Raw genomic sequence first — 12,095 nt, forward strand, 5'->3', positions numbered from 1 at the left:
GCTATGTGCTTGATTATACATACCTGTCAGCAATGGGTGTGGCTGAAACAAGAGTCCACTGATTAGAAAGGGTGTCCGCATACCTTTGGCCATGTAGTGTGTATGTATATGTATATATATATATATATATATATATATATATATATATATGAAGCCAGACTACTGCGAGGGATGGGGGTAATCAAAATAATGAAAATTATGACATTTAAAAATGCTAAAAAAGTATATGGCCACTTTGGAGAGTCAGTATTACAATGTTCGCCCACAAATTATTGAGAACATATTCAAAATCATCTTATCAACTATCATTTGGTTATATCGGCCATGTAATAAAAATTAACTGAAAATCAGCAAACATTATCCATTTCATGTTTTACGTCAAAATGCCCTAATGTTTTAGCCTCGAGGACTCTTTTAATTGAGTCCCATTGAGGATTATGAATGTATATGTCGTACGTAGTTGAAAATGTATCAAGCACAAGGGATTAAAATGCCAACATGAAGAATTATGAATATTTCACTGCAACTCTCACGAACTACATCAGAATATTTTTGGGTTTAAAAGAGTTCAGTCTCACATGGATAAATATTGTTGAGTGATCCTTTTGTATAGAACATCGTTTACCATGTTAGCTATTAAATAATGATGAATCCTTGTTCTTCCAAGCAGAAAAACGATATCAGTATTTCTCAAAAAGTGTCATTCTTCATGTCTTTTAGTGGCATTGTGCAAGATGCAAGCTCCAATCCTAAACTTTCTTCTGTTAAACCTCAAACACCATGCATTCGTCTGTCACTATTAACTTTTAAAAATATTTTCTATGAAACCGATGGTGGGAGGATAGTCACAAAACTTCACATAATTATTCCTTCTATTGTGGTCATCGGTCAGTTTGTTCAACTCAATCCTCCAACTCACATTTTAAAGATTTTACAGTGAGTCAGAAAGTATAAAGTTGCATTTTTCAGCATTGATCTAACATGGAGCATAATTATTGATTCACTTCCGTTTTGGACCACTCAGGATTGATAAAAAAATATATATATTGGCCATGGTGGAGTAAACTAATGGGTCATTAGGTATACTGTACTTTAAAATTTCAAAAATCCTTCAATCAGTTCAGCAAGATTTAAAAACTAACTAAAATTTTTGTTAACACTCACATGATGGAGATGCAATGGACTTGTAAATTTAACATGTGAGCTGCATATATTCGTTCACACATCCTTACCTCGGCACCACATGCAAATTCGAATAACACTCGGTAGAAGTCGTACCTCTGCCAGGCGGAACAGTTTACATTTTGTATCCCACTGATAGGCCGTATCTGGCTAGATCTGGACCTAAACCAAAATCGAATCTGCTTGTTCTTGTCACCTGCCCAACTCATCCACCAAGTGTCATCCAAATCCGTCCACAACTTTTTGAAATATCGTGCTATTTATCGTTTTTGTCCCCATCTCTCAATGGTGATTAAAAAAGAAAATCATAAGAAAGAATCACTTAAAGATTCAGAGAATAACAATTTTTTTTTTTTAAACATCAATGTATCTGGATCCGGATTGGGATCTTCACCGAAATCTAATCAATTTTTCTTTATTACACACCCATCCAATCCACCAAATTTCGTCCGAATCCATCCACAACTTTTTGAGATATCATGCTTCACAGACAAATAGACAAACATTGTTGAAAACATAACCTCCGTCCACCCTCAATGGGGAGGTAACAAATGACATTTTGTGCACTAAATACACTTTCCAATTATGTGTTGAATTTTTAGGATCATACGTTTCGAAATTATAAACACAAGGACGAATCGATGCGATTGTCGTGAAGATTCGAATCCGGATCCGGATCAGAGAGTTTATTTTTTATTTTTTAAGTGACCTTTGATTTAATCTACTAGTGAGGTACCCGTGCTACGCATGGGTGGGAGGCCAGAAGCAAACAGACAATGCAGAAACGGTGAATGCTAAAGCATGAAATCAATAAATTCCACATTACTGTAGCACCTTCAGTCACACGTCAGACATGGACAGCAATTTCGTGAAGGACTTCCATGAAAAACGTACCCGTTCGCAAACAAACGGGTACGTTTGTTCCATACCCAGTCAATGGCGAATCTGCATATGGCGATCCGCGAATTCACATTTAGAAAGTAGAAACCGTCACGGCATTCCGTCATTCACTTGAACTTGATATCTCTGTTTTCATTCCAAACAGCATAACTCCAATCACAAATTAAATAACATTAATATATAAAATAAACTTTTAACAACATTCGTGACATAAACAAATATTTAAATCCTGATGTGAAGTTCCATACGGTTGGGTGAACACAATTACGAATTCAAAATCGTAATTGTATTCACTCATTTCCAATCATCAATTGATACTTTAACAAAACGATTAACACAATTAACGTTTAACGATTTAGCATTACGATTGAATAACTGTTGTATTGGGATATTATCAAACCCGCGCATTGCCGTCATCTGTCCACTTCCGGATTCTCTGCAGGTTCGTAATTCTCATCAAAATCTAAACAGTATTTGTAGAATTTAAATAAAAGCCACATCACTGTTCATATCGGTAAATATTATTCCATCGTGTTTGTAAAAACTGGAAAACTTGGAAAAATCGGAAAAACAATATAGTCTATTTTACTCCAGGGGTTCCCAGGATTACCCACTCAAAATATTGTTGCGATCGGTTGAGCCGTTTTTGCGGAACCTTTGAATCGACAGGCAGATGGACGGACATTTGGTGAATTATAGTAAGATTTTCGAAAAGGGCAAACCATCTTTTTGATTCGACACATTCACTGTAGAAGACTTCTTGTCAGTAAATCTTCAACCAAAAGAGGGCCTGTACATTAAGCTCACCAAAATAGCCATGAAGAAATGATCAATGATAGAATGACGATAATTTTTCTTACCATCTGGCCTTAAGTCACCCACTTCTTTCCCCCGAAGTCATGTTATTAGGCCACGCGAACCCGTGCTTTTGCCTCAGTTTAACCTTTTACGCTTCGTTCACTTGCCATTTGTTCCTTTCTGTGGCTAGGACTTCCCTGTTCAGATATTCTACACATGACTGGCACACCAAAAAATTATGCCACGATTCTGCCTACGATTCGATACGCACTCACGTTTTATTATTATTACTCTTTCTTTTTTTTACATGAAAGGATGCACAAGGGGGAAATGAAACACAGAATGCAATGAGATTGCCGATTTGCTGTAAGATTTGCACGTTAGAAGACAATCGAGACAAATACCCTCTGAAAGGTTTGCAATATTACATTGTACCCATCAGTTGGCTATGGAAGCTTGATTGGCAATTTTTTTTTTCCAAAGAACACGCATGGGCTCTAGCATGTCTAAATATAAATGGTCATCTATTTAATTATGCGTTCTTGCTGCCTGGAGATCACGTGTGTGACATGTATTTGGTAATTGTGACGGTGATTAGAAAAAACACGTTTGCTACCTGGTTGTTGTTGTTGTTGTTGTTGTATAGCCCCGGACGGTTCTCTTGAACAATCCCGTGGCACAGAAACAGCTGATCGATCTCGCAGGGGCGCCACTAAGTTGGTGTACCCCTGCTTTCACGAAGTCAGGGCCAAGACAGAGTGAGAGTGAGAGAGTGAGAGAGTGAGAGAGTGAGAGAGTGAGAGAGTGAGAGAGTGAGAGAGAGAGAGAGAGAGAGAGAGAGAGCGAGAGAGAGAGAGAGAGAGAGAGAGAGAGAGAGAGAGAAAGGGCTGGACTCTGACTGTGACTGCACTGCCCTGACAAATCCAGGCAGCAGGGAATAATGGGGAAGATTTGCCCCCCTGACTTGCATTTGGGGGTACGTGAAGTGAAGAGGTGCTTGCAACGTGAAGAGGCGTCCCTGATAGTTGTTGCTACCTGGTTGTGGTTAATGGTATTTTATTTGTAATGAAGTACTTACTGTGTTGGTAGGTGTTGTGGTGTGCTGACCTTTGTGAGAAGATGTCTCTGTAAGGGCTGCCCTGCTGTAACGCAAGGCTGTAACCCTTGTCGTATGCCACATTGCGCACACTCAAAGCGCACTCGTCATCACTCAGTGCCTCATGCTCCAGTACCGCCGTATCCCACAGGAAGATGTAACCACCCCGTTTAACCTGTTGAACAAATGAACAATGATTATCACAACACGAATGACAATAAGGACTGTGCCATATTCGCATCCCATCACTCCTGCTACCCCTCCCTACTGTGCGTAGTGCACATCATACAGCTAACTCCAAACAGGAATTTATCCAGGATACCTGTACACAATGGCCCCATTTTTAATAATGAAAATACCTTGAGATAATATATTTTTCACACCTGAAACGCAAAACAGCAAATTGTACAATCTTCATGTGAAAGACAATGCTTCAATGCGCACTCACCTACTTCATGGCACTCTGTCGGATTTACAGTTTATTATGAATCAAACCAAGATGAGATAACTCATGGTGAGTGATTGAGTGAGTTCTTATGTCATCCTAAGTAACTAATGATTCATGATGCTTTGGTCTATATATACAGTATCAAATGAGACCGTTGCACATGCATGTCATTTGAACTGCCAAAGAGGGGTTAAGCTCACATCAAATACGATGTTTGATTCGATGGTTTTTTTTTAACAAGTATATTTCGATGGGTATATTAATATAACTTATATTCATATAAAGAAATTAGATCACACAAAAATGTGAATCAATTGATCTCGTGTAATAACAAACTGCATACGTAAAAACAAAAAGGGAGGTCTGTCTACTGTATCACCATGGCTGGCAAAAGAAGCCTGAAGAGTGCTTGCCAAGCAATGTTTAGCACTCAAGCAAGCATTCAAAAAATACTGTTGAGATGCCTGGAGTATCCCACAATATCCAATTTAGACAATTGAACACTCTTTTGGAGTTGGAACTGCTGCTGAGGTTTTGGAGCTGAGGCTGAGGTTTGGCTGAGGTTCTGCAGTTAAAATTTTGAAATTCAATTCAGGTGAACAGATTCTCGATCTTTACGGAAATTAGATAAAGGCATGAACACTGATGTTTATAAGCATTGCGATGTATACAGGTATGCAGCGATTCATAGGTATGAAGATCCATCAATATAACCATTCTGTGGTTTTGTGCATAGAAGGTACGCTAGAGGGGGCGTGGCGAAGAGGAGGAGAGTTCCGGGAAAAGAATGGAGCATGGAGAAGATTGGAACGGGACGTGCGTCCGATGTTGGATTGAATAAAACTGTTGGAGATTACTGAATTCTAAATTCTTGGAGTACTTTACGACACAACACATTCGTGGATATGAAGCTTTATTGTACAGAAATGGACCTGTTCTGAGGCAAGGCATACTTGAGTTGACCGGACAAAATGGCAGAATTAAGTCCCAAAGCTGTGCAACCTGAACGCAGGCTGACCAAAGGTACACGCCTGTTAGCGTAAATGGTCTTCAAAAACACCCAATCAGCCAGTTTTCATTCATGCAATCCATTGGAGGTCGATACGTATGCATGCAAAGTTTGGGGCCGCTAGGTTTCTTGGTTTTGGAGTTATGAAGGAGACGGACACACACACACACACACACACACACACACACACACACACACACACACACACACACACGCACACACACCTTTTTATTATTATGGATATATAGTGAGCACAAAAATATACATATTATAAGAAAAAAGGCTGGCAGGCTAGTCTAGAGGTATGCACACTTGTCGCTTCACTGTCAAGGCTATGTTTGAATCCCGGTCCAGCTATGAACTGTCATCCTGGTGTTTTGCAAGCAAGGTGAGGTGTGTGTGTGTGTGTGTGTGATTGAATTGTGAGGAACATAAATGAAAAAAACGAGATGTGTGTGTAATTATACATGCCTTGGACTATTTTTATATATCTTGAATTACTGTGAGTATCTTGTTTGTATAACTTTTTGAACACTGCACATACCCTTTGAGGCTTTAATAAGTTAAGCCTCAGCTGGAGAATAAAATTTTGCTGTCAGGTTCGACAGAGGGCGCCGATCGCTATATATGTATGGAGGGGGGGGGGGCGGTGGGGGGTGCATGCCCCGCAGATCATATATAATTAAAACCTTGATTAAGGGCTCTTCAAACATTGAAGCATTTCTTATGACTGCCCCAACCTGGTGTTGGCTTAACGGTTAGGGTGGAGGGCTTGGGATCCCGGTCAGCCGTTTAATTAACACCAGGTGGGGTTGACTTAGCCTGTCATTCTCCCGAGGTCGGCAGAATGAGCACAAACTCGTTGAGGTGTTGTGTAAAGGACGTATTCATGCATCCTGTGAATCTTTGAAGGATGTTTGTGGTATGAGTAAGATTGTATTTTGGTGGCTTGATTGCATTTTCTGGAAAATCCAGTTTTCCTCCTAATATAATAATAGTACATCGATCTTTATTCTACCATGGTGCATATTTACTTCTCAGCATAATCACCACTGCAACCAACACATTTCTGTCAATGTTCAAGTAGTTTTTTATTGCCATCACTATACGATAGAACTGTGAGTTCAACTGACAGAACTGGCAATTGTTTTTCTTCTGTATCCATCGTGTCCACCCCATGGATCCTCCCCTGCCCCCACCCCTCCCATTCTTCCCAACACCAATTGTTTGTCCAAGTCACCCTCTATCTTGACCTTCAACTCTGCTGTTGGTGTTTGCCTCCTCTGCTTACTGTTCCTTTTGTCCTGTTTTGCATCCTGTTTTTGTCTGCTATGTCCTGATCCAGTTAGTGTACAAGCTCTTACACGAGCTTCAACTGTGTGAACAAAACAGCAAAATAGATGTTTGTCTGTCTGTTGGTGTGTCTGTGTTGCAATTTTTCTCAGAGATGGCTGATCGGATCTTCGTCAAACTTCCAGAGGTTCATCAATGACTGCCCAGAAGTGTTTACGCAAAATAAATTTCTGTGGTTGAAAAAAACTTAAATTTTTTGGATTTTTAAAATCGCTGTATACTGCTTAAGCCTTTGTTAGGAGGGATGTAAATAAAGTCGCTATACAACCTCCGTCGTGTGACCCTTAGTCTTCCTGTGAAGTTTGGTTGAGATTGGATAAGTAACGACCGAAGGTATCATGGTCAGACAGACAGACAGACACCAAGTTGCATATTTTAGTATGACTTTAACAGTGATGTAATGGAGTGAAAACAAATACGGAAGGTTACGCTTCATAAAATGTGATTGAAAAAAATACTCTCAACTATCAAGGCTGATCTACACAGAGTGTGCCTGTTTAAAATGTCAAATGCTGTATTTTAGATACCTTATTCCTATACAAATTAGAAAGTTATGTATAACCTTTTCCGTAAGTCATTTATTGTTTGAGAAAACATAAAGTTTTGTGTTTTCCATCATTTCTAACAAATATTTATATATTCAAACAAAATATTTATATAACAAATATTCAAACCATTAAACCAACACTCTCTGAAGCCACTAGATGGCAGAATTGTCTGTAATAAATGACCTTTAAATTCTCGCATTATTTCCCCATTAGCTCAATATCTTCAAAGGTTTGAGCGTATTTATAGGTTTATTCGGCAAAAATAATGTTTCCAATTCAAGGTTAGAGAATATGTTTTTTGCTTGATGTCCTGAACAAAACTGTTTCTTTGCATTTGGAAACCTGATGCAGATGTAGATGGATGTGAGTTAAGTCAACAATATTCAAAATTTTTAGAACCATACTACAACTTACTTATCGGTCCCAATTATTCCCACTGTCTGGCCAGGTCTGACACTCGACTGAAGGTGGCAGAAATTTGTAACTTGTTCAAGGTTCTGGCGATAACTCACCTACTCGTTGGGGAAAGACACCATGGGATATTTAGCGTCCATAAACCAATATTACCAGAAAGACACCCAGTTGAATGTATATTTTTGGGCAAACTACATAAAGTTGGCCTCCAAAGTCACTCGCCCAACTGGGAATTCTCCATTTTGCTCAGTCTTCCCTTGACAAATTGCAACCTGTGGCTGCTGGATTGCATCATCACTTGGAGCGCAGCTGTACCGTGGATTCAGTGACCAGTTCCCAAATAGGCTGGTACTCATTTTGCCGACCTCGGAAGGATGAGAGGCTGAGTCAACCCACCTGGTGTTATTTAACAGTGCAATAGGGGCTCAAATTCAAGAGCCTGACATCTTAAAGCAGCCAAACCTTAACCATTAAACCAACACCAGGCTTAAGATTGATGGAGGTATCTGTCTTTGTTTTATTCAAATATCCTTGCTCGTTTTGAAGTGAAAAAAGTACAAGGCATTACTTTTCAGCAGGCGCTCATACTATTGCACCTGTAAAGCTGAAACTAGATCTGATGTAGTGTATAGTGAGTAGGTAGAGTGTGGGTATGGGTGGAGTGGTTTTGAAAATTGGCCGAGGGCGGCAGAGAAGGTAAATCCGGCACTGCCAATGGTACCAAGCTTCTGCCCTACCTTGACCATGATACTCCTCCACTCCCCTCTGTCCTTATCCAACTCTCTCCACTCTCCAACCATCCCCACTTTATTGATATGACTCCTCACACAATCCACCCATCTCAAGCATGATTTACCACTTTTGCTCCTCCCTTGCTGCATCAAGTGTCCAGGCGACTTCAGCCAGCTTTATACCAATCTCTCCTTCAAGCTCATTTGCACACCAATCACCTCCTTTAGTTCATCCATTCTCCTTCTATCCACCCTCTTCACTCTTGCAATCCTCCTGACCCAGTTGTTCTCGCAAACCTGCAGCCTCTGTTGTTTATGTCAGTGCCTCCGTTTCGAGACCGCAAATGTAGGCCGCATTACACACAAACCAAAGCTTTCCCTTTCAATTATCTTGATGTCTTTCTGTCTGATAATTTTATTCCATCAAGACAAATTCAAAATTTGTGTGAAAAGTTGACTTCGCAGAAGTTGCGTACTCGCCATCTTATTCATAATGACATTTTCCATTTTTTTCCGAAGGAAGATATTTTTCCATCTCAATTCCACAGCAAATAAAATACACAATTACACCAATGCACACTACAAATCGACAACTACCACGACAACAATAATCTTCACACAATTGTTACTATTGGCACCAATAACATAAATGTCAAAATATGTTATGATGGCAATCCGTAAAAGGATTGTGGTGTTATATTGTGGTGTCATTCCTACCTTGTCATTCCTTGTCATTTATTATTTCCTTCCTAGCTTTTTGGTTATTTTTTGGGGATTCGACCCGACATGTTTTTTCATTTTTATGAATAATTTTTTTTTCTGATTTTTCTTATCATATAGATTTAGTGTCGTATCAATTTAGTGTCGCTAGTGTTACGGATTCGTCACTTCCGTTGTTGTGGTTTTCATCCACTGTAAACATTTTTGATTCCATGTACTATTATTGTTGTCGTTTAAGGGAGATAGAGATTACTATTTTCAAAAGGTAAAAAAGTTAACGTTTTAAATGAAACAGGAACCGGACGACGACGAAGAGGAAGAGGAGGAAGAGAAGGCGGAGCGAGTGAGTCGGACAAGAAGCCGAGCTGCTTCAAGGCCCTGAGCGAACGTTGACGAACGAGGGTCACGTGTGAATTTTGGGTTTCCCTGGAAAGGGATTCCTGCGACAGAGTTGTTATCGCTGTGACAGATCAACCTGCGTGTCAGGTTTTGCGGTTTATTCCGAGGAGAATCATCGTAGTGCTATTACGCCTCGAGAACGGGCCATCGGCCATTTTGCCTCGCGCGCTTTGCGCATCGCTCAAGGTTCTTCACTTCGCTTCAACCATTTTCACCGCATCCAGAAGTTAATTTGGTGTGTATGTGTAACGTGGCTTTTGAGTGGGAAATCTGCAGTTCGCCGGTTGAGAGCCGTCAAACGTCCATACCTGAAGGTGTGATTTCCCCCGTCGCTTCTTGAGGACACCTTCGCCCATCTTTGGCAGTGTAACTGTCAACCCAACGGGATTCTGGTCTCGATACGACATCGTACGGACGATCACTGGAGTTCTCAGGTATATGTTCTCAGTCCTTTTGCTTTACCAGGGTGACTGTTTTTGGATAGTAGCTGTTGAGGTGACAAGTGGATTTTTGTTTTATCCTAATCACACAACCACATTACTCAAATATCGTCGTCTCGACCCTCATTGTTGGTACAGGCACCCTCGCAACCACATATCGAGGTGCAACGGACTCCAGCTTTACAGCATTTGCAGCGCCCACTACATGACTTTTTGCAGCCACAGCGGTGGAGGATGGCGCAGGCTTTACTGGCATCTGCAAGATGGGTCCAGTAAGGTTCCCAAGTCTTGGTCGTGGAGTCCCAGTACCAGCCCCACGTACTGAACTCTGGGATATTTTGCTGGAAGGCGGTTGCCTGATTCCAGGAGAAGCTGGCCTGCAGCAGTGCCCTTTTGACATGCTGAATCAGTGCAGCTTGGGTGGGAGGCAGGTTCTTGAGGGACTTGGTACCGTTTGAGAAAAGCCGATGTCTGGCTTCATCTACTCGGCTGGAGCCTCAGCTCTTGCTGTACATGATGACGACCATACGCTCCAGTCTTTGGACATGGACATCTGAGTTGATCTGTTCAGGCTCCAAGGTGAGGGCGACTCGGGTTTCTGTGAGATCCGGTGTTGCCTCCCAAGCTGCCCATGCACTCCTTTTCCCATGGCCCAGAAAGGCTGATGTAGTGTTGCATCCTGTTAGCGAGTGGAAGAGAGGTAAAGCCAGTGACTTTTGGGGACCAAGAGCATTGCGGATCTCGTGAACAGGAATGTCCTGGTAGTTCTTTCCGCATGTGAAGCCGATCCAGAGCTCTGTGAGGCCTAATGTGTCGAAGAAGCGGATTGCAAGTAATACAACATCGCTGTCGACCGTACGGACAAATGCCTTTTTATGGCCATTGGCCCCAGCATGTGCCAAGTGCAGAATCATTCTCGTGTCTGCTTCAGGATGGTTACAAGGCTGAAGCGCAGATATGTCATATTCAGGTCTGTTAGAGAGTACAACATCCTTCTTGGTAGAAAGGAGAAGTTTACCTTGCATGTCATGCTTGGTGAGCTCATCACTGATAAGTCCAAATAGTTCTTTTTTGTTCTCTTCATTCTTCAGGAAATCGCTGTTCCAGTTACGCTTTGGAATAGGAGTTCTGCCATCTCCTATTTTAGTTATTGACCCCGTTCCTCGGCATTGGTGAGTTTGTGCTTTGAGGTTCTCCTCTGGATACATATCGAACACGATGTCCAAGCGCTCGACAGATTCACGGCTCATGTACGACCTCACAAACCCAGCAATATTGGTGTTTATATAGTCCTGGAATGTTTTTGCAGTAATTCGCTGGACCATTTGGACCATCACTGCTCAATTGAGCACAACTACAGTGGCATCCCTGACTGCTGCTACGCATGTTTTTGCCGCATTCACACATTCAAGAACGTCCGCCTTTTTGCCACTACGTAAAAGCCCTTGGTTGGAAATGCTGGGTGGCTCCCTCTGATTTTCAAACATGAAGAATTCTGCCATGTCTGCATCGGGCCGGGATTGAAGGGAAAGGAATAGTTGGGTGACGAGAGTCATGTTTTGCTTGTGAACGCCATTCTTGTTTTTGTGTTTGGCTTTTGGGTCAGGTCGATTGGCAAACGTCAAGGTATTTGTCCGTGGGATCGTATCTGAAACGGGCTTGGTGACCTTGTCAAGTCGCTGCTCCACGTAAGCTGAATGTAGGGCCATACCAACTTCGTGAACACCTGCGAGCGATCCAGCCACTTCTGTTTCCATAACGTCTTGTGTGTGTCGAGTGCTATGAGGTCGTGATTCGCTGATAGAAAGGGATTTCCATGGGTTTCCATAACCTCGGTGAAGGATTTGACATCTTTCCTGAACTTGACCTGCAAGCTATGTGCCTCTTCATGATGAGATGTTAACGATGATGAGCTGCTGTTATACACAGCTTCAAACTATTGCACCAACCTGGTGCAGTCAGGCCCTGCAAGCACGAAGAGTGTGAGGGCTTCAGGGCTTTCATAGAGTCTAGCTGCTCCACCACAGGACTGCAGGATTTTGTTCGATTGCTCATGG

General features: G+C 41.6%; 1 protein-coding gene across 1 annotated transcript in view; it reads right to left on the reverse strand.

Moving 5' to 3' along the window:
• The window catches only part of LOC137425938 (glutamate receptor ionotropic, delta-1-like), a 396,968-nt gene that overhangs the window by 22,007 nt on the left and 362,866 nt on the right, over positions 1–12,095 (reverse strand). The window contains exon 12 of the mRNA XM_078776249.1: positions 3,988–4,151. Coding sequence (XP_078632375.1) covers positions 3,988–4,151 — 164 coding nt within the window. The remainder of the gene's footprint in view (positions 1–3,987; positions 4,152–12,095) is intronic.

Source organism: Myxine glutinosa, chromosome 4 (genome assembly GCF_964187855.1).
Source record: "Myxine glutinosa chromosome 4, kmMyxGlut1.1, whole genome shotgun sequence".
Lineage (NCBI taxonomy): Eukaryota > Metazoa > Chordata > Myxini > Myxiniformes > Myxinidae > Myxine > Myxine glutinosa.